A 27,230-nucleotide genomic window follows, 5' to 3' on the forward strand; every position below is an offset into this window, starting at 1 on the left:
TATGACGTTTCTATTCTTGCTCTCTGAGCTTCACAATCACTGTGGGTTTTCAGCATCTGGCAAAAGCAGACTTGTTTCTGCTGTTAGACAATGCCAGAAAACCTCTTCAAGAGCTGAAGCTGAGATGAGCACAGGAATTACAGCACCAGGAAGGGTTAAACTCCTGGACAGGAGCAAACTACTGATTTCTGGGCACTGACAGAACAAGGAGTTCTTCACATTTTCCTTAGCAGAGAGTCCATCCGGGGGAGTTCCAAGCTTTGAAGACAAAGACTTGGACTTGATGATCTTAAAGGTCTTTTCCAACGTAGTTTACTCTATGATTCTATAGGAGGTATAGTCCTGCATTTAACTGATGTGCCATCCATAGACCAAGTGAGAGAAAACAAGGAAAAAGAACCTGGATCTTGTTAGGAAAGTTCCATATTTTACTATTGTCCTTTGGAAAGCAGGGGATGGGAAAAGCACTAAAGGATTACCATCACACTGGAGTCTTACAGAGCAGACATTGCTTACAAAACCAGTGCAGCCACCAGATGCACGAACAAGAGAATATTCAGCTGAAGCACAGGAGTGGTGTAATTCTTTATAATGCCTTAATGGGGCCAGAGCTCATCGAGAAGAGGAAAACACTTGAAAAAGGTCTTGAAAACCTGCTTTGTACTGAGTGCTGATAGTTGGTTCTCTAAGTATTACTCAAGCTGTATCTGCTGCTGAATAAAGTAGGAAGCTGATGAAAATCACCCCAAAAGAGGAAAAGTGTAGAGCAATGACAATACCTTGTCATTGTAATCCCATAAATGGACATTTTACATACACCAGACAAAGAATTTCCCTGGAAACAGTAATGAATAAACAGAAAAGGAGTTTTTTCTTGTCACTTTGCAGCCACATTCAATGAAGGTTTTCCAGCTGTGGTTTTAATGGGGGTAGGAACTTTGCCCCTGCCTTCTAAACACAAGCTGCAGCTTTAGGAAGAGTGATTGTTGTCAGAGAGGTCTTCCCAAATTTCTCTTCTCATTTGCTGCATTTCACTGGAGGACAAAATAGCATTTTTATCTGCACAAGATCTGCTTGGAATATCCCTGGGGATTCCCCTTTACAAGAGACTTTGGATTGAATATAAACTGCAGAAATGCCCTAAGGAAACAAAAGGCCTGGCCTGTAGCCACCCTATTGTTTGGGGTGGAGAGAAAATAAGGAGAGAAGAGAAAATATGCTCTGTAATCACAATGGTTTTGAAAGAAGAAGAAAAGGACACAAATCAAATGGTTTCTTGAAATACCAAAACAGGGGTCAGGCTGGTGAATTCCATGCTTTAGTCTCAGCCAAAACCCTTCACTGAGAAGGAAATCTGAATACCATAGAGCAAATGTCTCAGATTAGAAACATCTTTATGGCAGTGATGAAAAGTAAATGGGTCTTTCCAAGAAAAAGTAATTCCCCTTGTTTTCCAGTTCTTTTTGAATAGACCACAAGCTTCTTTGTACTTAGCAACTAACTCATACGGGTATATTTGGGTAATTACATTTACTAGTTCTACTGATTCTCATACGGCCACTCCTATTCTGGAAGAGTAGTCTACACAGTGCCTGCTTTTGGCCAAGCCACAGTGGTATCACCCTGCCTTTGAGATATGATTCCCTCTGCAGGCAGCTGATCAAGATGTGACTGCCTGCCATGGTGTGCTGCCATCTCCCCGTGCCTGTGGGGCTGGGAGAGGGAAGGCCTGGCTCTCCCTACATTACACTACCTTCTATTAGGACAGAGTGGGACCACTTGTAAACTCCTTCCAGTGATTCAGCTATGGGATGTTTTGGAGGGGTTGAAAACTAAGGACTTGTCAGACCATCCCTGTGCCTGGTAGAAGTTCTGTATCTGAACTGCCAGCTCAGAGAAGAAGGCTGCAGAGTTCCTCTGCCTCATTCTTCATGGGTTTGAACCTCTTTTTAGTACTCACTTCTGGGTAAAGTGTGGCAGTAAATGTTTCCAGTAATGTCTGGAATATAGATCACCTGGATACAGGATCCTGGTGACAGATGGAATAGGAATGCGTAGGCAGCTGAGCTGACTCTAAAGACTGAAAGATTGGGATGCAGACCATTAAATCTACAAACTGGCAGAACACAGCTTAAATAGCATAAGATTTTAAAAACACAGGAACTCCACATTTCTTGGAATCCTGATGTGCTTCAGATCTTTTTGAGGGAGGAGGTTTCTTTCCTTCTTTTTCCAAATAAACGGATCCATAAAAAAGCAGTGCCAGGAACTGAACACTTGAAGGACCCTATTGAATATTACGACTGGCAGCATCGTCGTTTCTCTTGCAGCTCATGAGGATATGGTGATTTGAGACCCCACTTCAAGCTTTTAACATCTCCTCTACTTGCCTTTTATAGCTGCAGTTCCTCTGTCAATAAGTGTCAATAAACATGGTTGCTCCTTTCTCACAAAGAAAACTGCTGAGCTGGAGGCTGTCTACTTCCAATGTGTCACCAACAGCTTTCTCTGTCTATCCTTGTGTTTCCTGAGCTTGGCAGTGAAAGCTGTGTTTTATAAGAGCTCTGTCTACAGCAACAGGCTCTCTGTTAACTTCCCATCACTGTGGTTCTCCCATCTAATAGTATGTGAGCAGGGTGTGCCATGCAACGCTGCTACCAAGGCACAGGTGGCTCCTAGTGCCCACCAAAGACAGTGGCACAGAGCTGCCCCTAGGCCCAAAAGGGGAACAAACTGTGCATGGATAAGGTCTGGGAGCTTACCTGGGGAAGTGCTTGTACCACTGTGTCCAGGAGAGCTCGCATCCCAGTGGCCATTTTGAGCAATTTCAGCACTATAAAGAGAATCAAATCCTGGTCAGCAGGGCTAGGGAATATTGTGAGTAAAATCCATAAAAGAAAATCTGGCTTCAGATATTGCAGGGAGGGTTTATATCTCTCTTGCATCTCTTCATATGATAGTAAGCTCACTGCATCCTGGCAGGGCTCACAGAACATCTGAACATCTTGACTACTTCACACACCAGTTAATGTTAAGGACATCAGTAAAATGGAACAAAAGGCACAAAAAGTCCACTACTACCCTAGCAGGAAAATGGGAGAGTGGAAGACACTTCATCAGTGAAGAACATCATCTCAAGCTCTGATGCTCCCTTCTCCAGTGCTTTCTGCTTCTGTCTGCTATGAATATAAAAGGTCTGTGATCTGAATTAGAGACCAATCTAAGGTGCCACTAGAAACACCCATAAACACCCCCCAGCTCATCACTGATCTGACATTTTGCAGCCTCATCACCCAACTGCTCTCAAGTCAAACTGAAACAGCAGGACTAGAAGAACAAATGGCCAACCCATTTCCTGAGGTGTCTGAGGGATGGATGGAGACCTACGGAGCAGGCCATACCTCGTGCTATTCTCAGCACCCGCATGATGCGGATTATGGTGGGGTTGATGGGCAGTGCAGCATTCATCTCAATTTCCTCCAGTGTGATTCCTACGATTGATAACAGAACTATGGCCAAATCCAGCTGATTCCACCTAAGAGACAAAGAGAGGAAGGACAAAGGTCATACGTGGACAGACATCCAAGAGTAGAGAATCATCTGTTAATAGCAAGCACTAGCAAATCCCAAATGCCTCTCTTTTCTCACATCTGGGACCACGATCATCTCTGTGGTACAAAATGAACTCACTGCAGCTGGCACAGTCTGGTTCTGAGCCACAAGCCGCTGTAGGCTGTGACTGGGAAGTGTCCCTGCTTACCTTCTGGTCCCTACTGTTCCCCTGCTATCCACTTGGAGCCAGTCTCAGGGACAAGGTACTAGGCTAGAGGGACCTCTGCTTGATGCAGTACCTCTGCTCCCATGTTATGTCACTTGGCTTTGGGATTACTCCACCGATTTATAGATATTTTATTGATATTTCCACACCAGTACAAGAAAGACAGCAAGAAACTGAGCGTCTTTACTACACAATTACCCTCATAACTCATATTGCTCATTGCAGCTTTCAACCACTTTGTTAGGATAAATGAAATAAACAAGCTGATCATGTGGAAAAGTGTCCAGTCTCACCCTGCTCCCCACCAGCAAGTCACCAGACCACAATGTGCTTTCATACACATTTGTTTCTGGCTAAATGTGAGGCAGGATAAAATCCCTCAGTCCTTGCAGGTGGGATTTGAAGGCAGTAGGGATGAACACAACTACCTCTGTCTTTGCCAAAGGCTTTAGAAAGGCAGCAGCCTACCAAATGACTGATTTGGACTGCAAAGGGGACCTGTTCTGAGGGACTCTGCTGCCTTAGGCTGGCAAAACTACTCTTTTGAGGATTGCATTGATGCCAACAAATTGTTTCTGACCTCTAAGGTGAGCTGGTCAGACCTGGTGGAGAGGCAAATATCAGGGGAAAGAATGTATTTGGAATGTTGTAAGATTCCCCAGATTCCTTCTGCAAAGCAATACCATCAGTTCTTAGAATGTTTAATAGCTAGACTATAAAGTTTGCACCTATGGAGAGGCAGCCCTTTGCTCTTCCTCACACACAGCATGTCGTGCAGTCATAATGATGCTACATTCACCCAGCATCTGGCTTTGAAACTGGATCAATAACAGCTCTACCCCAAACACAAGGGAGTTTCAAATACTCTCACCTGTCCTTAAAGAACCTTCGAAACCCAAATGCCACCAACTTCAGAACTGCCTCGAACACAAAGACGATGGTGAACACATAGTTGCAGTACTTCAGGGCTTCATCCAGGGACTGAAAAGAGAGACACCAGTTAGACCAGCCTAACCTATCCTTTCCTAGACCCTCTGAGGAGGCACTGGCAGGCACAAGGATGCCATAGACACAGAGATAAAAGAAGTAAAGTTGTAATAGCTTGCAGAGCTAAGTTACAAAACTGCACTGAATCACACCCCAAAACTCAACCAAAGGCTTAGACACTGATGCAAACAAAACCCTCATAAGCACTAATGCTAGTCAAGAGCTATCAATCCTCCAAATTCAGTGCACAAATTGTTCAGTCTGGGTCAGAGAGAAATTCCATCCTTTCCCCATCTAACAAAGTTTACTTCTTCTGAACTGTCTTGCCTTGGGTAGAATAAAAGGCTTGACGGATCATTTCTTTATTCCAGCATGGCAATCCTTAGGACAATGGCTTTGCTTCAAATGCTCAGAAAAAGAAATAATGTTGGAGATGGATTAAATCTTGCCTTCTTGAACCATGTTACATCTCTAGAGCTGGGCAGAGGATGGCCATATTTGGTGCAATGTTCATGCTCTCCACATTGCTGCCCTCGGAAGTCAGGAATCCACAGTGTTTATACTTGAAGATGATGAGTGTTTATAATGGATTTCATTGCAATTGTAGGCCAACAATAGCAAAAGAATCTTGATGGGACCTTAAAATAGATAATTGCAGGGTGAAACAGCTCTGTGGTTGCGTGGGATTTAGGGAGAGGAGGGAGGAAGGGGGAATTTAGTTAAATGCAATATAGGTCTCTTACAAGAAGAAAGACAACAATGAAGATCAAACCAGACACAACTGGAAATGAAATGCAAAAGAAAGGTCTGCAAAGCAATGTCTGCTTTGTTGACAGAGGGAGCCTCAGGACACAGGACAGCTCTCTTCATCACGTGTGTGTGGTGACTGCTTTGCTGAGCCCAGATATGTGGGATGAACGTGCACTGATTATTTGGGAACAAGAGCTGAAAGTTTTTTGGATGTTGACATTCCTCAATGCATCACAACACCTGGTTTTGTTCCAGAACCTAAAATGAAACAGCAACTCTAAAGTATTTGGGACAATTTACTATTTCACCTGAAGCACACTGCCTGAGCCTGACTTCTTATATCAACTGTGATGGCTCGTATTCAGATTTACAACTCTGTTTTACATGAACATAAACCAAGTGTAAGTAAAAACTAATCTAGATAAATAATATTTATATGAGAAACAAAGGCTGTTATGCAAAGGAATTATTGGGGCAGAACAGCACACAGTCAGCTGGTGTAAAACACACACACGTTACCCTGGAGCTTGGTGCCCCTGTGGCTTTAGCATCCAGAAGGCATTTGCAGGTTACCTGGTAGACCATGCACTACTAGAAAATAAATCTTGAGCTTTTTGCTCTGTGAATAATGGAATGGAACATTAATAGATGCAGCAAATGGACAGGCTGTGTGATTTATGCCAAAGGTTTTGTTAGGAAAGAATGATTTTATGATATGCAAAGAAGGGTTGTACTTAACAGTTGGTTTATTCTAAATTCATTGAGGAAAAGAAACATTGCTCTGCATGCATTAACTTCGTGTTTATATCTGTTGGTGGAATATTCCAAAACTCTGGACTGTTTTACAGTCTCCTGGATCCGGAGAGGAAAGATTTAGCCTGGTCTTTTCCTAGTAAAAGTTTAGCTCACTTTCTGTTATTCTCTGGGTTTTTTTTTTGCACAAAAGCAATGGGAATCAAGCTTCTGGCTGAGGCAAGAGGCTCCCAAATGGTAGAGCTGGCCTAAAGCTGAATAGATTGTAATGTTGAGTCTGAAGCCTACTGAACAACAGGGAATGGTCCCAAGGAAGTGGAGCTGGCTGCAGACCTCACTGCTCAATGGTATCTCAAGGGAACAGTGTATGGTCCTCAGGTCCTCTGCTATCCCCTGCTGCTGTGTTTCACAGTTGATGTGCAGCTCATACCTTTGGCTGGTTGTAGTGCTCCATTGACATAGTGATGACATTGACCCCAATGATGAAGGTGATGAAGAGGTCGAGATAGTGGCTGGTGCAGAGGGTGTGGATGTACTTCCTCGCTGGGGAATAGTCAGCATAGTAAGGCCTGCGCTGGGCTTCTGCAGGAGACAGAAAGGCAACACAATGAACACAGGCCCTGCTGCATGGTTGGCAACCACCACAATGTGGCCTACAGGTCAGATCTTATACACACCCTAACGCGGGGCAAAGCCTGTGGCAGAACTTGTTCAAGCAAGCCACGTGTAACGGCCAAGTGACTCCACCTAGCACTGAAAACTGCAGTAGCTGAGCCAAAGCTCTTGTGCCTGCAGAATGGAGCTCCACAGCTTTGACAACTATGTCCTTTTTCACCCCCCAGGTACTCCCTGTCCTTACTGCTCTGTCTCAAACTAGTGGACAACATCTCCACTTCATGGGACTCTTGCCACATCAGGAAAGGTGAGAAGCAGGATGGAAATTAGACCCAAAGCCAAGAGAGAAGCTTCAAACCCATCAAAGCTTCAACTCCAGTTTAGAGGAAAGGCTCAAGGCAGGTCTAATTTCTCTTCATCCCACTGATGCCAGGCATGTTCCACATAAAAGAACATACCCTGAGCTCAGCTTCTGTTACAGAAGGTTTTTGGTTTATTTTAAAGGTCTAAAGAAGACACAGCAATGCCTGTGGCAAAGTAGGGCACATGCGTGAGGGTTATAGCACACAGGAGAGCATCACAGCAATGGCGTGGGGTGCTCAGCATTTGCCTCTACAAAGACCATCAGCACAAGCTCCTCTGGAAATATAAAACCAAGGGCATGGTTGCATCTAAAACACCACTCAGGCTATGACCACATGGATTTTATATCTTTGTCTCTGGGCAGGACTCTTTTCTTGTCTGTGAAATGGGGATAGTTCTGCAGATGACCAAGTGCCTGGGGCTGTTCCAAGGAGAGAGCTTAGACACTGCCCTGTGACCGAGCTGTATTTACTGCGTGTGTCTCTCTTAAATTAGACCATTGTGGGTGCTTGGATGGAGACACATGTTTCTCAAACTTCAGAAATGTAAATACTCAAAGGGTGCACTTCAGGCCACAGGCAGTGTTGTTGTAGAGTTTGCAAGTGGAAGAGACATATTGGGTCATACTAAGTCACAGCAGGATTGTTCTTAACAGAGAGGGGGTTTTGTTGCTCATGTTTCAGCAAATTCAGCATAAGGAGCTAGGAAAGAGTTGGAAATCAGGAGGTAAATAAGTTCAAAAGTGCTCAGTGCCTGCCTGAAATGCATCTTCCACTCCTCTGATCTTCCTGATATCTTTCAGTTAAAGTGACTTGAAATGTGGGTTTTTTTTTTTGGTAGCACAACTGATGCCAGATTCAAGTCCAAACCCTTAAAATTGGATAAAGGGAAACTGAATCTGTTGCTCTCTTTCAGCTCCTGTTTTTTTCTGGTAGTTAAAAGTGGAGTGAAGGCATTTGAAAAACATTTCCTTCTGACCAGGGCCACCAAGACTGCTTTTTTTGCCCCTAATGGGTGTGGAAAAACAAGATGAAAGCAAACACAGTCGTTTTGGATACATTCTCCTCTTGCTTTCATGTGCCACGTGCCTTCGTCCTACCGGTCCTCTTGGACTGGTGGAGCTGTGTTCGCTACTGAGCTCCGCTGATCTGCTGTGTTTAAAAAACACTAGTAAAAAACATAGCAGTATAATATTTATTTGAGCCTGCACAATGTGCTTTCATGTGTGTTCAGGATTGCAACAGACTTCTTAGGTTTGTGTTTGGAAATGTCTTCTTGGAAATGCAAAGTATCAGCTTGTTGGGTGGTCCCAGAATACCCCAAATAGTCAAATGTTGTATTAAGGGACTATTTATTAACAGCAAATGGTTGATTAATGGAGCTCAGAACAACATTAGCAGCGCTGTGTGGTGTGTGGACACGCTGGCTAGCAGCACAGAAGGAAAACAGGCTGTAGGTGACTGCAACTACTCTCATTTAGGATGCACTACACCCCTGAAGCCAAGTTAACAGATGAAACTTCTCCTGGGGGGACACATACAAGGACAGTCTGGGATAAAGTTGACAACAGTTTGAAACACATGCAACAACACAGTCATGCTCAGCGCAGTAACCCATGCAATGTCCATTAGAGGAGATGCTGCCCATGCGAGGCTAATGGTGAGCAGGGGTGTGCAGGAAGGACAGGCCAGCTTCTGCTCTGGTGGTGTTGACATTAGGTCAGGACAAGCCCATGGAGCCAGAGGGGTTGCAGCAGGGTGAAAGCAGTGAGAGGTCAGCCACACAGCCTCACTGCAGCCCTGACCCACTCCGGACAGGAGGGAGGCTGCATTTCAGAGCTCCAAAGCCCTTATCTCTGCTGGGTCATTCCTGGTCCCTTTAGGAACAGGAGTTTTACTTCAATCACAGCACAATGAGTGGCTTTGGCTTTCTCTCAGTTCAGACACACATTTTTACTTCTTAGGATATACGACATTATTCTCCCCAGTTTGGGTGTTAAGTGTTTGTCGCACAGTCTGCTTAGCCAGAGACATGGAACCTGCAGGAGAACCTGTATGAGAACAGTGGACCACAGGGATGCGGGCACAGCAAACAGGGGACATCGAATGCCTCATTAATTACTGCAGGCAAAATGCAATCTGGGCCTGGTTTTTCCAGGGAAACAGTTTCTGGGATGAGTCTCCATTCAGCCAACTAGCAGACTTACATCAAACACCGACAAGTATCCCTGCAGCTGATGGTTTGAATTGGTGGAAATGCAGGAGGGAAAGGAGAAACCATCAAATATACATAAAAGGAAAACCACAGTCCTTTCTCGACCCTGCTTCTAGATGTTGGCTAAGGCTTGAACCTCACCTTTCTGCAGAGTATTTAAACTACTTTGCTGGTGATTCTGCCGACAGGAAAATTAATAAAGCACTGTCTCTTAGCTTAAAAGCCTTTAGGTTGGCATTCCAATTGCTAGCTACAGCTCCTCCATTATTCTCCTCTGCATGAAACATTAGAAAGCCCTAATGGGTTTATACGCATGCTTGGCACAGAAGTAGCTTTATACCTGCAGCTGCCTGGAAAAATAAGCTAGATAGTTTGATAATTCCCTAGTTGGAATTGCTAAGCAGATGTGCCCAAACTCTTAGTTACAGATCAAATATTTCTGATGGATCGAGCCATGGTTGTGGCATTTAAATAGCACTGTGCTGCCCACGACTGCTCCCCCCTAGAGAGGAAGACTTGCAGTCAGTGCTGTGAAAGGCATCTCTGCTCGGTCTTAAACCAAACCTGGCCTCTTCCATCTAAAATGCTCAGATGCTCAGTTCTGTGTTGGGAAATGCCTCAGGGAAACACGGCTGTGACCACACTCATACAGAGCAGAAAGCAGCAAAAAGCATTTATTTTCTGAGTTCTCCAATTTTGGGGTCTTCCCAGAGACCGGTGACTTGGTGACACTACTGGAAGGCACTCTCTGCTCCCCAGCTTGGGCCTCCCCAGGCTGAGCCAGGCATTTCCAGCATTGCCTGCACTGCCTTCAGCACACAGCATCACCCAGAGCCCACTCGCAGCCTTTGAAGACCAAGAGCACTGCCTGTGTGTGACCTTGACAACAAGTTCTGCTCAGGGCTTCACAGCACAAACAGGAGGGCTGGGTTTGGCTTTGTATCATGAATACAGAGATGAAGCTGATCCATGTGGTTTTAATACAAAAATTCAATCTGGGGAGGCTGGTTTTGGTCTGTGTCTTCTGAAAACCTCATTAAAGGTTAGGAGCTGCAGGACTGTTAAATTACACTATATGTATTTACATAGTATATAGAGCGGATGGAGGTAGTGACTGTGTCAGAAAAATATTCTAGTTTATCTTGAATTTTTACCTTCATATTTAATAGTACACTGTGTATTTCTGCCTCGAAAACCACATCAAATGCATTTCTGCAGTGTATTCCAACCCCACACCCTATTTACTCATGTGATTTGAGTTAACTGGCAAACCCAGGGCCTGCTTTCAGTGCTGAGTTTATTGTAGCCTGCGTCTGAAAGCTGGGCTGCTTTCATGGAACCAGCACCCTGCTGACATGTTGGGTCCATGTTTGGGGTAAAGGTTGGACTTGATCTTAAAGTCTTTTCCAACCTAGTTGATTCTGTGATTCTCTGTTGCTGGTACCTCGAGTGATGCTTGTTGCAGGAGCACAGAGAGTCAAGGCACGCTGACAAGGGCTGGGGGGTGTCAAACTGTCCTGTCCCTTCATAACAGTGGCTCTCAGATGGGAAACAAGAAACCTGTTGGAAAGGTTTGAGGCAGTGTCTGACAGAGATGTGAGCTGAAAGGGACCTTCCTGCCAGGTTCCTGAAGGTACCCCCAAAACAGGCACGTGACAATTCCCCAGTCCACCTGCATGGGGTCTGATGAAGGAGCTGTGTCCAGCTGCAGGGCTGTGTGCTCCATGGAGCAATCCCTCTGTCAGCTGCTGATAGGTCTGCACACAGGGTCTAAATCCTGGACCCAGCCTGCAGAGCCTGGGATTTGTACGCAGGGCCTGCTCTGATGGAAACACCCAGGCACTAATAAGCTGTAACCCATTTCCAGGCATGAGCCCAAGCCTAGTATGGCTCAATGATGCATTTATCTGTGTGTAGATACCTACAAGATGCTCAAAGACCTCAATACACAGAAATACACACAGGATTACTACACACAGGACATTACAGACAGGAGACAGGACACAAAGACAAGATGCCAAGCAGACAGAGCGAGTCCAGATGTGTTGCTCAGGTACATCTGTTGGCTATGCTGGATTTGACTCTTGTTACCAGCCCTAATTCTTCTTCCCCTTTATGATCTCCTCAGGTCAACTGCTAGAAATGGCAACTAAAGCAAAAGCAGGGTTCTCAGCTAAGCTTCCCAGTGTAGACTCCTGTGCTCATCTTGCCTCTCACCTGCTCCTCCATATGGGTGACACACACAGCTCTGGGGCATGTGGAAAGCATGTGCAGCATCCCATCCCTGCATGTGTACACAGACATTCCCCCCCCAGACACTCTGCCACACACATGGCACCATCCACATTTCACATCTTTCTGAGTCTGCCATATCCATCATCTTCTGAATCACCCAGAAGGTGAAAACTTCTCCCATTTAAATAATAAAAATAATCCATTAAAACGCAAATTGTAACCTTCCAAAATGTGTATCAGGAATTTTATTTCACCTTGTTCATGACTAATATTTGGCCACCAACCTGTCCATGTTGAACAGAGGCATGCAGGAGACCTCAGAGCCAGACGATCTGAGGTAACCTCCTGGAAACCCAACACATGGCCAAACATTTAGCCTCTCAGTTGCTATATTGGACTTAATCCCCTTCCAGAAAGCTGTCCTCCTCCCTGTGTGCTCTGCAGTGAAATGTTACAACCTGCATCTGTGCAGTGCCTGGGTCTGAAGTATCTCCTTGGCTCTATCCTTCGAGATAGCTGAATAAAGAGGGGCAATGGAAGAGTGTCCATCACTTTGACAGGGACTGGCTCTTCTTGGTGTCTAAGCACAGGCTGTAATAAGATTTACTTACTAATCAGGAACAGCAACTGCCTGGGGTTAAGCTATCCCTCCTTACCTGTGCCCCAGCCTATTTTGTCTAAAGATGCTTAATAATCTTTGTAAATAAGCTTCTTTTTGCACATAAGCTTTGAGTTTATCTGAATGTCTTCTTGGGTCAGCACACTGGGGGAGAACTGCTGCACAAGCAGGATGATTCTTGAGAGCTTGAAACTGATTTCTTTTATTGTGCTGGAAATGCTGCCTTCAGGATTTCCGCTTCTAATCCTAGCTGGAACTTTGAACTCAAAAACCAAGATGGGAAAAGGAAAATGAAATTGTATTTGAACTCTTCTACATCTCTGGAGAGACTCAAAGTTGGTTTGCAGCTAGCTGGTTTGATCTAGATTTCATTCTAACCCAGCTACTTAACTCACTACTAGCTATAGATGAAACAGGCTTGGCCTTCACTGTGGTGTCAGGCCACCTCTGTGATTAAGGCCCTGTGAGACCATGGTGCAAATAGTAATGCTGAGGTCCCCCATGGCTCTAAAAAAGAGGACTCCAAGAGCAGGAAAGCAGCTAAGAGGGTTGGGTTTCTAGTAGCAAACCCGCTGAGTACTGTGTCCTTGGAGCCAGGCAAAAGACTATTTGATCTAACTGCAGTTTTCCCAGCTAGAAATGGATACCTATGGCTTGACATTAAGGAAACAACAAGCTATTTGTCACAGTGGTCTTTACAGGAGATCACACAGGGCAGCACAGTGCTAGGCAAAGAGCCACAGGACTGCTGTGGCAAGCAGGGCCAAAAGCACTCAAGCCTTATCCCTGACTAAGCTCATCTTTCATCACAGTGGCCAAGCCATGTTCCCTCACTTACTTCTAAAATGCTTGCCAGCATCTAACGCAGGCTATCCCTGCTCACTAAAACTGGCTGGGAAGTCAGTGTGGTTGGTTTCCTGGCAGTTTCCCTGGGAATACCCACCAGATGCTATAGGCAGCTTGTCCCTGGCAGAGCCTGCCAAGGAGCAGTGAAGGTGAGAAGTAATACGTGAGAACCCCTGGGAAGGTTTAAGTGAGGAAAGGAGCACAAGCTCAGGTGTTTTTCTGGTCTGGTTTGATGGTCCCTACTAGATCCACTGAGGAGGAGATTTCAGCTAAAGGCCTTCTGTTGGACTGTGATGGCCCTGCATCTGGCCAGTATTTCCATGTAGACTGAGTGCAAGGACAGACTGAGTCCCAGCAGCTCCCCCAGCCTGTGATGGGGCAAGCATCTCTTGTAATGGACATCTTCCAGAGAAGAATTTTCTGGATAGCCCCGTCCTGGGGCTCCATTCCTCTCCCCAGGGCTGTGGCTTTGTTCATGCCCTCATGCAGCATGTTTGTGGCATGCGGGGCCATGCGCTTGGACTCTAAAAAGCATCACAATTATTTTGTCTAAGAAAAGAACTAAGAAATCAAATCCACCATCCTCAGATGCAAGCGGCACTTTAAGCCACTGGGCTACCCTTGGGACTGGCCTTCGTGCACACAGTAAGCACTGAGCTGTTTACACTGCATCCCTCAGTCACACCGCAAGCTCCCGCTCGGTGCTCGGGACACCTTTGCCTTGCAGAGCACGATAGAGAGATCTGCTTGGAGGAGGATTTCCTCCCCAGCCAAGTAAACAGGTAATGCTTTACTTAGGCCTTGTAGAGGACAATTCCAGGGTGTTGGCAACCCAAGACTTAAGGTACCGTGCCAAAGAGGTAACGAAACAAAACAGCCTCTTGAATCCCATGGAAACAAAACCAAAGGGGAACGAAAGTCTTGCTTTGGGAGCAGGCAGGGCTCAGAAAGATTTGGGTTTGTAATGCAGTCTACCGACCAGACAGGTACATCTCCTTACTCCTGCGCTTTTTCTCCAGGCGTCTGAGGCGCTTCTCCTCCCGCCGCCGGGCTTCCTCTGCCTCCTGGTGCTGGCGGCACTTGTGGAAGTTCTCCACCACCACTCCCACAAACATGTTGAGCACAAAGAAGCTGACGATGAGCAGGAAGGAGATGAAGTAGAGAAGCATCCAAGGGTTATGGTTCTGGATGGGCTGAGATGGGGAATCAGAAAACAAAGAGAGACGTTCAGCCTGGAGAAGAGAAGCTGTGTGGTGACATCATAGCAGCTGTCCAGTATCTGAAGGGGTTCTACAAGGATGCTGGAGAGGGACTCTTTGTTAGGGATTGTAGTGACAGGACAAGGGGTGATGGGTTCACACTGAAACAAGGGGAAGATATAAGGAAGAAGTTCTTTACTGTGCGGGTGGTGAGGCGCTGGCACAGGGTGTCCAAAGAAGTGGTAAATGCCCCATCCCTGGCAGTGTTCAGGGCCAGGCTGGACAGGACCTTGGGTGACATGGTCTAGTGCAAAGCATCCCTGCCCATGGCAGGATGGTTGGAACTGGATGATCTTAAGCTCCTTTCCAACCCAAACCATTCTATGATACTATGAGTCTGTGATTCTAAGTGGCAGAGGCATGATGTGTGTAAGTCAGGGTACTGGGGACTCTGTAGCAGCAAGACATCACAGTACACTGTTGTGGGGAGGAGGAGAGGGCTGAGAGGAGTTAGGAGATTTTTCCCCAAACAGCTTCCTCTCATTCGCTTTCTAACTGACTAGAATTATACTTCTGTTGTAAAAGCCACCCTACCCTCCATAAGTGGGCTTACAGGATTGAAGTGGCATTTATTTCATACAGCTTAAGATAAACCTCAGTGGATGTGCATCATCCCACCTGTGAGATCAATTTAGTTAAAGATAGGCTCTGGCTTATTTTTATTTAGATGTGGGCTCATGGTTAATGTTTCTCAGTTATTATGAGATCTTCAGAAGCAGGAGAAAATTAGGTACAAAGTGTTACTGTAGCTACAATTGGGTACTACTCATCAAAGACTCTTGACTTCTCTTTTTCAAATGCCACATAATACACAAGCTTAACAATTTCTCTTTCATAACATTCCTGTTTTTACCCCATCTCATGTGAGTTTGTTCTTATTCATCATGCCTTCTGTGAAGCTGCTGTGCAATGGCACATGTGGCTCCTCAAGTACTCCTCAAGTACCATCATTCAAATAAAAAAACCCCATCAATGCTTGTTTACCTACTACATGGTACTCACTGAAGAGCAGAAAACCTTGGCAGCCCAACACACAGTCAGTTCCTATAGCTCTGCTCCTTCCTGGGACTTCAAAACCATCAGTCACCCCAGCATGAGACTCGTGAGAGCAACACAGCTGGACTCTGCAGTATATTTACCTGTTGGTCAATACCCACAGCATCCAAACCATCATACATGATGTTCACCCAACCGTCTTTGGAGGAGAGGACAAACAAGGACATAAGGGCCTAAAAGAAAATAAACAAACAGAAAAGCTTGGTCTTGCATTTTAGTCCCTAGAAAAGAAAATACAACAGACAACACTCAGCAAAACCAATGCACAGCTCAGAACACATCATCTGGCCTGGGGCTGGTGGAGAGATGCAACATATTGTGGATGCTTTTACCTATTTCTGTATCTGGCTTAAAAGTGAGCAAACTAGAGCTGTTAACACTCCTTTTCTCTCACACACAGGCTGACTTATGCTTAGACACATCAGGCTTTCTGGTCACCGGAGCATGATTAAAAATCAGTACTGCAGGCTGGTTCAGTATTGTGGGGTTTTAAAAGGCAGTAACATATCCCAGCTCCTTCTCTGAGCTGTCTTGCTTTTCAGCCACTATATCACACCGTATTTAATTTCAATTGCAAACATAACAGGTAGAAGTCAAGAGACTAAAAATGACAGTTGAGGTCCAGACATGAGGGACTGCATGTAAAAGCAGTGGCTTTAATAGAACACTCTCCTACAAATAAGGAATTGTATAATCCTAGGAAGTCTGGCTGCAGGAGATCAAGAGGTGACCTGATCCGTTTTACCCCTTGGGGTTGCTTCCAATAGATGAATGCCTATGTTAAGTGCTCATCCATTAAGAACTGTTACAGAAAATCCCTGCAGTGAGGACTTTACCTGTCCCAAATTGTCAAAGTTGTACTTCCGCCGAACCCATCTGTAGCGAGCATTGGTGCAGTCAGCCTTCGTAGTGATGTTTTTCACATCAGGACCATCGCAGTAGTAGAACTTGCCTTTAAAAAGCTGTATTTGAGAAGCACCAAAAATGAAAAGGGGAAAAAAAAAAAGAGGCTGTGGAAAGTCTAGCCCTGATTTATCTTTCTTTCCCCTAGTAGCTGTTTGTCAAGTTCAAATTCCTTTCCTTCCAGCTCAGATTCCTGTCTTAACATACATGGCAGGAAAACACCTCTGGTGAAACTTCAGGCACTGAGGTATTGTTGTGTATTGCCTCAGATGCAGAAGGAAGATGATGCTGCAAACCAAATCTGTCTTGTTGGGATGATGACAATCTTCCCTCTAAGGAAGAGATATTCTATACGTCCTAGCACACAGAGCTAGGAGAGATCTTGGGTATTTGTGTTTTCCTTCTCCTCCCTCAGGCTTAGCTGGTGCTGTGTTGCTCACCAGGGAGGGCTGCTCTTCTAAGAAGTCTCCAGTGAGCAGATGCCAACCGACCCCAGAGCAGCTATTCTACAACCTGGCTTTCCTTTCCTAACACCTAACTGAAATCCCCCTTCGGACATATTTAAGCTCAGTACTTCCACCTTAACCCTAGGTGGTGAGCAAAACAGCTTCTCTTTTGCAGCAGTCACTTAGAGATGGCTCTGGGGAGGGAAATACTCTTACCTGGACCCCTAAAATCCCAAAGATAATGAAGAAAGCACAGCAGATGAGGACAATATTCCCAATAGGCCTCAAGGACGAGATCAAGGTTTCTACCACCAGTTTCAGACCTGGGGCTCTGCTGATGACTCTGGAAAAAATAGCAAAACAATAAAGGCTTTAATATGGTTGGTTTTTCCCCTCTGCCTGGCTGCAGTAAAGCTAACACAACCCTCCTCTACCTGCAGGCAGCATTCAGAGATGGTCAGTGACTTATCTGGACAACTAGAACATTGACAGTCACATCAGATGGAATTAAAGAAGTGTAAGACACCCTGTCAGTGGTGTTGGGCAATAGCTTACGAGTAACAGTGAGGAGGGAATACTCTCTGTGGGCAGGATACCACAGAGGATCCCATTGACAGGGCTATTTATACCTTAGTGCAGAAAGCTGATCCGCTCTGAGGTCTCTTTGATCCAAGCAGAGGGGCACACACCAGGCAGGAGCCTGCTTCTTAACACAACGTGTATTAAACAGCTCCACAGTGGTACTAGAGAGCATGTCTTGTCCTCTTACTACAAGCCATAAGTGCTCTCCTTTCCTGCTGGCCTGGGCCCCATGACAACTTCCCAAACAAAGTCATTTCAGTTTGTTTGCTAATTAGTTCCTACACTGACTCTTGGCTAACAGCAACTTGTGATCAACAGCTCCCCAGCCAAAGGGTCACCCATTAAAGAGCAGCTTGCTGTGAGGCTGTGAGAGCACGGCCCGAAGCAGGTTTTGGGTATTACGGAGAACAAGTGTTTTGCTTTCCTGGAGGAGTGCCTGGAGAATGGCTCTCCCATGGGTGTCTGAGAAATGTGTTTGCACACACATAAGTGCAACCAGCCCAAGCAAGTTCTGGGAAAGGGGTGTTTTGACTGATGAACATCAAAGCTGGGTTTAGGAGAGGCCTGTAGAGGGTATAAGTTCTTGCAGGTAGCCTGAGCTTGCACGTCTAATGATGCTTCATGCCTGCCAAACACAGAGGAAAGAGGAGAGCTGTATGCTGCAGGGACAAAGCTTTTCAATAGGGTCTTGTTTGGCAGCAAATAATGTGGCAGTCTGAACTGCACCTACAAAGTGTTAGGAATGGTCCCTGGAGTAACCCTAGAAGAGGCTGTGTTAAGTGAAGCCATCATGAGAAGTGATGAATTCCTCTCTATTAATAGAATCTGGCCTACTTATCCTCAAAGACCAATTCCCTTTTTTTCCCCTTAGGCCTACTTATTGCCCATGGCCTCATTTCTGTTCCTGGTTATGTGTGTTAGGTGCCTTGAGGTACTGCCAGGCCAAGGCTTGCCTAGGGTAGCTCCTGGTGAGCCAGCACTGCAAGGGGACTCTGATGCCACCATAAGAACAGAGCATGGGAGCAAGAGAGGAGACAAACACAAAGTCACTTGTCACTAAGGAAACACGGAGCAGCAGATAAATAGGTGTTGTTCTTGTAGTCATAGGCCCAAACAAGATCGGTTTTTCCTATTCGTCTCATAAGCAAGCCTGTCTCTGGAGGTACCTATCTTATTTCTCCTAGAATTTAACAAAAAAGACTTGTATTCCTTGCCAAGCAGGACAGAAACAGAACAGGAGCCACGAGCTCATAAAAATCCACCAAGCATTAATCCTCTTTGTTACTGCATAATAGTAAACAAAATACCAATTCTCTTTATTCCTTTTCTCACCTACTGAAAGCATCTCCCCTTCCTCCAGCTTGCTGAGAGCTAAATTGTTCTGCAGTAATGGGAGACCAGGTAGAGATGCTGGAGCTTATCAAATTATTGCCAGTACCTGTTCAGTTGTAAATTCTCTCCCAGCCAACGTGACCTCTTTGCTTGGGAACGACTTGAATAACAAGGAGCCAGACTGATTTGTAAAATGGTGATAAAAACGCAGCATGGAGGAGGCATTCACAGCACTAACTGCCTGAGTATGATAACATGTCTGACTCCAAACTCCATTCGCTCTTTCCCATGCTGGAGGAGATGCATTATGATTCAGTTCTCTGTTTCCAAACAGTTTCACTAGTTCAGAGCTCACCAAAGATGCTTCTGCCCATAACTGTGCTCAGCTTTTTGTGCTATTAAGCAAGACCTTGACAGATCATGTACATTTTTATAAACTCTTTGGTCTCTCAACACAAAGCAACTCAGTACTCTCCCAGTGAATGTACCTGAGAGGTCTCAAGGTCCTCAGAAGCCTCAAAACACGAAGGACACCCAGGATCTTTGCTCCGCCTGCTGATGCCATGGAGACAATAATGTCAATGATAGATACAAAGACCAGGACTCCATCCAGGACATTCCAGCTGCTCTGCAGATAGGTGTTTTCCCCAGAGAAAAAGCCAAGAGCTACCACCTACAGCCAGGAGAAGAGAGACATTTAAATCTTCACCCAGATCACAACTATGTCATGTTCTGGTCTTTGCCAGGCCTGGCTATGAAGATGCAATTACCTTAACCATCATTTCAGCCACAAAGATTGCAGTGAAGATGTAATTAGAAACACTTAGGAACATCCTCTCCTGTAAAACACAGAGCAACAAAAAGAGGCAAGTTATTTAAAGAGGTCAGAAAACAACAAACATCTTCCACGTTGCAGGGTCTTGCCTACACAAGGATGCTGGATGAAGGAGGAAAATGACTTTGGTACTCACTGTGCTGTGTGGGTCTATGTCTGGTCGCTCCAGTGCTATAGTGATGCAGTTGAGAAATATGAAGACCAGCACCACATGATCAAACATTTTATGGGCAATGACCTTCTGGCACATCACTCGGAACCTGCAGACATGGCGGGGGGGAGCAAAATATGCTTCAGATATTTGGGTGAGCAAGAGACTCCCACCTGAATGGCACATCCTCAAAAGGCTTCAGCAGCTGTGCCACCAGCATCAGTCCAGGTAGTGAGCACTCCACAAGTTACAGACACTATTATCAGTGCAGTAAACTAGATGTAATAACAGCTATTATTAATGCTGGTTAAACCACCCTTCTTTTTAGACAACCATGGAGTGAACCATGCAACAGTTCTGCAGACATGTAACAGAAAAAAGTTACCTAAAAAGCAGGAATTGGATTTCTAAAACTCTCAGTGCTTCTGCATCAGATTGGGAATTTCTCAAGGGAAGGCTGGCTAGAAATGTAATATTCCATTACCCCAAAAACCTGGTGGGCTGGTGTTTCACTGAATTTCTTACCGATTCTGTGGGGAAAACACATAGAGGGACCAGTCTTCATGAGTCTTGCACCACTGTGGTTTGTAGGGCTCCAGGGCTTTACGAATCCGGTAGCAGTAACTCTGGAAAGAAAAGAAGAAACACCTTTTCTTCCTCTTTTATTTTCCTGCCTCCTTAACTTTCACAGTGCTTTTGTGACAGAGGGCAGTGCATGGCATTTCATGGTGCCTGTAAGAAGTCATGGCTTTTAGGACAGCTGTGGCAGGTGTCGTCACATTTGTCCAACAAAAGAGAAAGGAAAGGGGTGAAAGAAAGGGGCTGCTGTACAGTGAGATACGAACATGACAAAGGAGGACTTCTAGGCAGGAATCATTTTGAGATCCGAAGTTCTGTCAAAACCAAAAAGGGCTCAAGCAAGCAAGAAGTTAACTACAAAACCTTCAAGCTTTTGGGATGCCAAACAACTCTTGTGAGCAAAGACATTAGCTAGCTGTCGTCCCTACAGGTCATTTTTGGAGGCATCTCACACCAATGGGATAATCTCAATCAGTCCAAAAACTAGGCAAATGTATGCACATTACCTTGCAGTTTTACCTTGTAAGAGACCACTACTACTGAACAGCCCATCCCACTAACTTAGTTAAAAAAACCCTTTGAGAAGTGGAGGTCCACCACCTGGATCTGGACTCACGCTGTCTGCACCAACCTTTAGGCAGTAACACATTTCCAAGCTGGATTTTCAATCCTTCCTGGAGTGGAAATGCAACTTAACACATGAACACCCAATTTCCCCCTCAACTCACATCTTCCATGTCATCCTCATAGTCCATAGCATCCTCCTTGTGACCATCCACACGCAGGAAGAACTCACTGGGGACATGAACCATTTTGCCATTGCAGTCTTGGTACTCAGCAGGCAGAACAGCCACGGGGCTGATGCTGAGCGAGTGGCGCATGGTGGGCAACTGGAGCAGCTCCGGCAAGTCCAGGGAGCTGCGGTAGTCCAGGGACTCTGCCCGGCGGTGCAGCGAGGCTCTGCTCACTGTGCTGGACTTGGCATCATCAGAGTCATCATCTGTGCTGCCTTTCCCCTCCCCAGAGAGCAAGGACTCTCTTTCTCCTGACTGGCTTTTCTTCTTGAGGCTTGGGGCTCTGCCCAGGCTATTCCAGCTTGAGCGTCGGCTTCCCCAGTTGCTGCTGGTGCCCCAGTTGGCGCAAGGGGAGCTGCGGAGGCTGGACTGAGAGAGAAGAAAGACATTTGAGGGTTTGTTTGCAGGACAAAGCCAAAGCATATGGCATTTTGAAGACCCTTCTTGCTGCAAGTCATGCCTTCCCCTGAATGCTCAATCCCTGGCAATGGTCAAGACCAGCTTGGATGAGGCCTTGGGTGATATGGTTTAGTGTGAGGTGTCCTTGCCCATGGCAGGGGGGTTGGAACCTGATGATCTTAAGGTCCTTTCCAACCCTAACTATTCTATGATTCTACGATTCTATGATTTCATCATGCCTTGAGATGGGAGCCAAGTACCCAGCTAAGCCCACACTGAAGGTGCTCTGAGCTATACCTGTAGCACAGCTCCAACCCGCTGTGCTGTGTGACCTCCTATTGTCCTGGCAACACGAACTGCACGTAAAAACTGAACCCAGAGGCACTATTGCTAAAGTGGCATTTTCTTTCCTCACGTTCAAGTGGTTTCAGCCCACAGCTTCCCTGGCTTCCAAAGGGGCTCTGGTACCTGGCACCCAAATGTCTGTAAGAAATTGTGCCCCTATTTGCATTACTTTCTCTTCAATTGCTGCATAGGAGGTGGAAAAATGTTTCCCTTACAACCAATTTTTGGCACTGATCAGTGTGTCAGGGCACTTTGGCTGACAGGTAGTTGCCAAGATGAGAGCACTTCAGGTCAGAGCAGAAAAGCTAGAAGGAAAGCTCTTTTTCCCTCCACGGCTTCCTCCCAGCATAAAACGAGGCAAACTGCCTTCCTCCTCCTGCTCAGTGTTGGCCAGCTCTCCTCTGACTGCTTCATCATCCTTTGGCTGGTGGCACTGATGTGCTCTCAGAGAAAGGATTCGAATGATGAACAACTCTCTCCGGCAACTCGCAATCCCATGAAACCCCAAGGCAAACAACAGTCATCTCTATTTTCTTTTCAAAAGCATTACCTTGACTAAGCAGCTTACCAAAGGGGATAGTGGCTCTGTCTCTGTGTGAAGTGCTTTCACAGTCCGCTGCCTTGATTTGAACATGATATTGCAGTTACAGAGCAGAGGAATGGGATAGATAAGCAGCAGCAAAAATCCACTTTGTCTATTAACTCTTCTCCCTCAGTTTTCATAGAGCTGCTCCCCTGATGCAGGCAAAATGCAACCCATTGCCAAAGCAGTCAGCTCCAGCCAGATCTCTGCTCCATGAGCTGTGCCTGGCAGCAGTCGGTCAGCTCATACCTGGTTCCCCTCCAATGGGGCTATTGTACTGTAACTGGAGCTCAGCTGCTGTGTTGGTAAGGACAAATGCTTCATTTCCCTTGACACAAGATGAGTTCAAGATGCAACCCTGAAATACTGTGAGGGGAAACAGGCCTCATCCTCACAGGAACACCTGACAGCTTCTCCAAGACACCACAAAATGGCCAGCAGGCAAAAGATGCCTGCTCCTCCTCAGAGGGGTTTGCTGGAATAACTGTATAAACTTAAGGCTTGTCTCAGGCTGTCTCTCTCTCAGGTGGCTTGGCATGGACTTCCAATTAGATACTAGGCAGGAAAACAACGAATCTCAGTACAATACCCATCTCCTATTTTCATATATTCACTGTGCTTGACAGTTATGCTGTCACTATCCTGCCCCAGCGCATCACACCCATTCATTTTGCCCTCTTGTATCTGCTTTCCTCCTGCCTTTAAACGTCCTTCTCACCTCTATCACCATCCTTTTCATTTTCCAGCAACATGTGTGTGCACGTCATCTGTGCTGCTTGCAGGCACTTGAGAGAGAGCTGTTAGCAACAGGAACCTACCAAGGACTTCTGGTCGTAGCTCAAGGGCTCTAGGGAAGCGTTACTCCCTCTTCTTGAGTCCACAAAAGTGTGCACTGAATCAATGTGTGGGGAACACTTTGGTGTGGGCATTGGTGTGGCAGCAGTGCGCATGATGATAGGAGGGGGCATGCTTCCCCTGCCCTCCAGGTGTCCATTTGGGGTGACAGCAAGCGAGTACATCTTCATCTCTGGAGAGAAGGGGAGAGAGAAGAAGAGGTGAATGCTCAGCTGCAGAAATCACTCTTCAAAATGGACATTGTTCCTTGGGTCTCCTGGGAACCCTGCCAAATGGAGATGGAATGTTGTGGGCAATATGATCACTTTCGCCATGCTGAAAGGCATAAGGTAAATGTCATAACCTTTTAAGAGGCCTTCAGCCCTGGCTGGACTTGGAACCCATCGTGCCCTTCAAAGGAAGCTGCTTTTGCTCACTGTTTCTTGGGATTTAGAGAGTGGAGTTACAGTCTGGGGGGACTGGGAGAGAGCTTCCAGGGAAAAGATATTGAAGACTGGCTAAATTCACCCTGGGAAGTTAATCTCTTCTCCTTGTCATACAGCCTTGCAAAGAGATTTTTATGCAGTTCTGATGTGCTCCGAGTTCCTTCATGGGAAAGGCACTAAGTGACCATTAGTCATTGTCTTTAGTCATCTGTTCAGGGGACAGGAAATGGAAGTTGCTTTTACACATCCATTTGTCTAGAAGAGTAAACCTCCTGTAACAGCGAAATCTAATGGCACATCTTGTGGTAATTGCAGAAAGCATCTATTTTAGCTGTATAGCAACTACAGGCTGCAAAAATGGTATTCACACTGAAGACAAACCAGACGTAACACCTCCAGTGCCATAATACTCAAAACCAAAAGCCTAACCTCAAACACAAAACTAAAGCTGAGCTAGCTCCTGTTTTACTGGATTTAGTGGGTGGTGGTTTAATAACTTCAGGATCAGTCTTAAGGAGGGGGAAGGAAGGGAGCATCCATGCCCAACAGGAGGGAAGTACAAATCGACAGTGAGAAATCCAAGTGAGTGCATTACCCCTGCTCTTTTTCTTCCACTGGCTGCTTTTGTAACGCACTGTGCTTCTATTGTATCATCTGTTTTGTTGCTGGCTTGGGCACAAATACCTGATCTGCACTACAGAAGTCTGTGGGAACACTGCCATCCACTTTGAGGGCTGGAAGATCTAGCTCAAAATGTGCTTATCTGCAATACATGTTCCTCTTGCCAGAGTATCTATTTACAGACCAACAGCATTATGATACAATTGTTAATGTCTTCATGCTGTTTAGTCACTGGTTGGCACTTGTGAGGCTTATGGAGACACCCAATTACTCATGGAATTTTGGTTGATGGCAAGTTCAGCCCTGTCTCCTATCCCTGTATTACCTGAGAAGAGGTGACAATATTTCTTTCCCCTAGAACTCTCTTCTTACTTGAAGCTGTTCAGCAAGTAGTTGGTGCAAAGCTGGCACATAGCTGGTGCTGTGGGTTCCTTGCCAGCTGTTTGCAATGGACATTCATTTGGTCACTTGTGCTTGGAATTTGTTGCTTCATCTGCAGGCTAAGCAGCTCCATCACTTTGCTGTGATCCAGCTCTGTCTCAGCTTCCCCAGCAAATTACTTCTGCCCCTTCCTCAGCTGAATTCCATCTGTTCACCACAATCAATGTAATTTCCTTAGCTGAAATGAATCCTGGTTTAGAAGCACTTAAAGTAACCCTAACAAGAGCCCAAACTGAGAATCAAAGTACAGAGGAGCTAAACTGGCTCCTGTTCACCGTCAATACCATTCAGTTTGTGTTCCCTTACTGTCCCCTATCTGGTTGCAAACTCTACAGAGGGAAGGCTGTCACCTACCATTGCATGTTTATAGTACAATTGGCCTTACCTCATATCAATTGCCAGGCCCTCCTGCAACACAAATGAACAGCAACATTCCCATCAATCAAACCTCACCTAAATGCATTTGTATGAGAAACTAAAAACAACAGATGAGAACATGATTGATTAGAAAAGCTGCTGAGAAGTAGTGTGTGACTACTGCTGTCAGCAAAGCATTCTGTGGGGATGATACAGAAGAAATGAGGAGACATAACTAAATATTCCAGTGTAATTTAAATTAGGAAAACAGCTGTTTAAAGGAAATCTCCCTGCTCATTTAGCTTCCCTACACTTTTTGCATGTTAAAAGCTTCTCTCTTAACACAGCTATTAGACCTCCTGCCAAGTAAAATGAATTCTTCCACTTTTTCCCGTTGATGACTGTTGAAGCAGAGTTGTAGCTCTCAGATTCCCAGAAAAACACAGAGACAAAAGCCTACCTGTTGCTCGGAGGTCTTTTAGCTTCTCAAAATCGTCATCAAAGTTGGCAGATGTCTTGTCCTCATCTGTGTCTGACCTATTGGCATCACCCTGCAGAGAGGAGAAGGATAATTAACAGACTGGATTCATATAAGCTTCAGCACAAAGGCCATTTGGGTCACTTGGCAGCTCAGAGATACCTCAGCTCCCCATGGTCATTTAAAGTGTGGCCCCAAGAACCAGGAGGGCAGAATGCCAAATTCCCTCTGACACTCCCTAGGGAATGATCCCAGGTAAGTCCCTTCTTGTTTTGATTCATTTTCATACTTGGACAGAAAGGATGATATTGTGATTGTAACTCCTGTTCTTGCAATGTTGTATTTCCTACATTGTGCAGTGTATCCCAGGGGAGAACATGAAAGTGCAGCTAAGAAAAACTGGCATTGTGAGGTTCCATACTTGTACTCTCCATGATCTCAGCTGAGAGCACTTAGGTTTTAATGTCAAAGGATGGTGAAGGGTTTTCCTTCTTTATTTGACAGCACTGTAAAGTTGACTTAGAGCTGAAAACCCAGCCCTGATTTGGTTTCTTCATGCTGGCTGGCAATGGAGATTGTATTGGGAAATCTCTTGGCAACACTGAAGCTAAGGCAGAAGGGAATGAGGCCAGCTTGCCTGGCAGTACAGCATCATCTCAGGACAGAGAGCAGCCAAGCACCCTCAGACTGGCTTTTCTCCTGGAAGTCCAGTTATTTTTCCCTTCCACATCTACCTCCGCTACTACAAATGATCAGCCTAAATAATGTAAAAGCCTGGGACAGAAGAGCTATGGTCAGGTTCTCCTCTGCTGGAGATCTGCAGAGAGGAGAGGTTCCAGCAGGCTGTCAGCATGACTCTGGCTTGATCCATTGAGACTGCAGGAAAGCTGTGCAAATTGAGAGCAAATGGTTGGATTAAAGCAGCTGATCCCCAAAAAAGGAGCACAGCTCCTCAACTGATGCTTGAACAAATCACCAGGGCTCCTAGAGACATGGTGCTGAAGTGGCAGTGAACTTCGTTTCAGCTCTGATGCATTGCTAACTGGTGCAGCCAGCCAGGGTGACTGGAAGGCTAAAGCTCCCTTAGTCATCTTCTCTGGTTTGGAACAGAAGCACTAGTGCAGAGTAGTTGAAAGATCTGCACAGTTTTGGAAGGTTTCTCTGCTTTTCTATGCTCTGGCATAGATTTCAAATGACATGGGAACAATGTAAGCACAAATATGCAATTACGGTCCTGTTTGAAGTCTGCCTGCTTGTTGTTATAAGCACAAATGTACTAGAAATGGTTTTGCGGTCATTTAAGCCTATTCTCTTCTAGGGATCCTCCTGCCAAACTTGCTCCACAGGCAGATCAGAACCTGAGATCAAGCTGAGACTGTCTACTGTGGTTCACAGTCCAATTTGTAGTGTCCTTTTTGAGATGCTGTTAATGGTTTAGAGCTTGGAGCAGCTCTAATGTGAACCCTCTTAGCTGCAAAAGCCTCTCAGGAGTCACTCTCCATCTGAGTAAAAGAAACACCTAAGCAAAGGGAGAAGAAGTGCCATCTCAGTGTCTTCTAGAACTTCTAAGAGCATCAGCCTGTAAGAAGATGGAGTCAAAAGGATCAAAACAAGAGTTTCTGCCATATT

The 27,230-nt window shown here is 45.6% G+C and overlaps 1 protein-coding gene across 3 annotated transcripts in view; it reads right to left on the bottom strand.

Moving 5' to 3' along the window:
* CACNA1H (calcium voltage-gated channel subunit alpha1 H) overlaps nt 1-27,230 on the bottom strand; it is a 229,494-nt gene that overhangs the window by 14,538 nt on the left and 187,726 nt on the right. For 2 of the 3 annotated variants that reach the window (XM_062619017.1, XM_062619016.1), the window contains exons 15-29: nt 25,584-25,674; nt 23,243-23,451; nt 21,032-21,466; nt 20,250-20,350; nt 19,710-19,833; nt 19,509-19,577; nt 19,227-19,411; nt 17,041-17,167; nt 16,312-16,437; nt 15,559-15,648; nt 14,140-14,353; nt 6,699-6,850; nt 4,650-4,759; nt 3,402-3,535; nt 2,763-2,833 (exon numbers count right to left, since the gene is read on the bottom strand). In XM_062619017.1, the coding sequence (XP_062475001.1) occupies nt 2,763-2,833; nt 3,402-3,535; nt 4,650-4,759; nt 6,699-6,850; nt 14,140-14,353; nt 15,559-15,648; nt 16,312-16,437; nt 17,041-17,167; nt 19,227-19,411; nt 19,509-19,577; nt 19,710-19,833; nt 20,250-20,350; nt 21,032-21,466; nt 23,243-23,451; nt 25,584-25,674 (2,238 nt within the window). The remainder of the gene's footprint in view (nt 1-2,762; nt 2,834-3,401; nt 3,536-4,649; nt 4,760-6,698; nt 6,851-14,139; nt 14,354-15,558; nt 15,649-16,311; nt 16,438-17,040; nt 17,168-19,226; nt 19,412-19,508; nt 19,578-19,709; nt 19,834-20,249; nt 20,351-21,031; nt 21,467-23,242; nt 23,452-25,583; nt 25,675-27,230) is intronic. The other variant, XM_062619018.1, reaches the window with a different exon arrangement.

Source organism: Pezoporus occidentalis, unplaced genomic scaffold (assembly GCF_034315485.1).
Source record: "Pezoporus occidentalis ecotype Australia unplaced genomic scaffold, CSIRO_AGI_Poc_V1 ctg208, whole genome shotgun sequence".
NCBI classification, from domain to species: domain Eukaryota; kingdom Metazoa; phylum Chordata; class Aves; order Psittaciformes; family Psittacidae; genus Pezoporus; species Pezoporus occidentalis.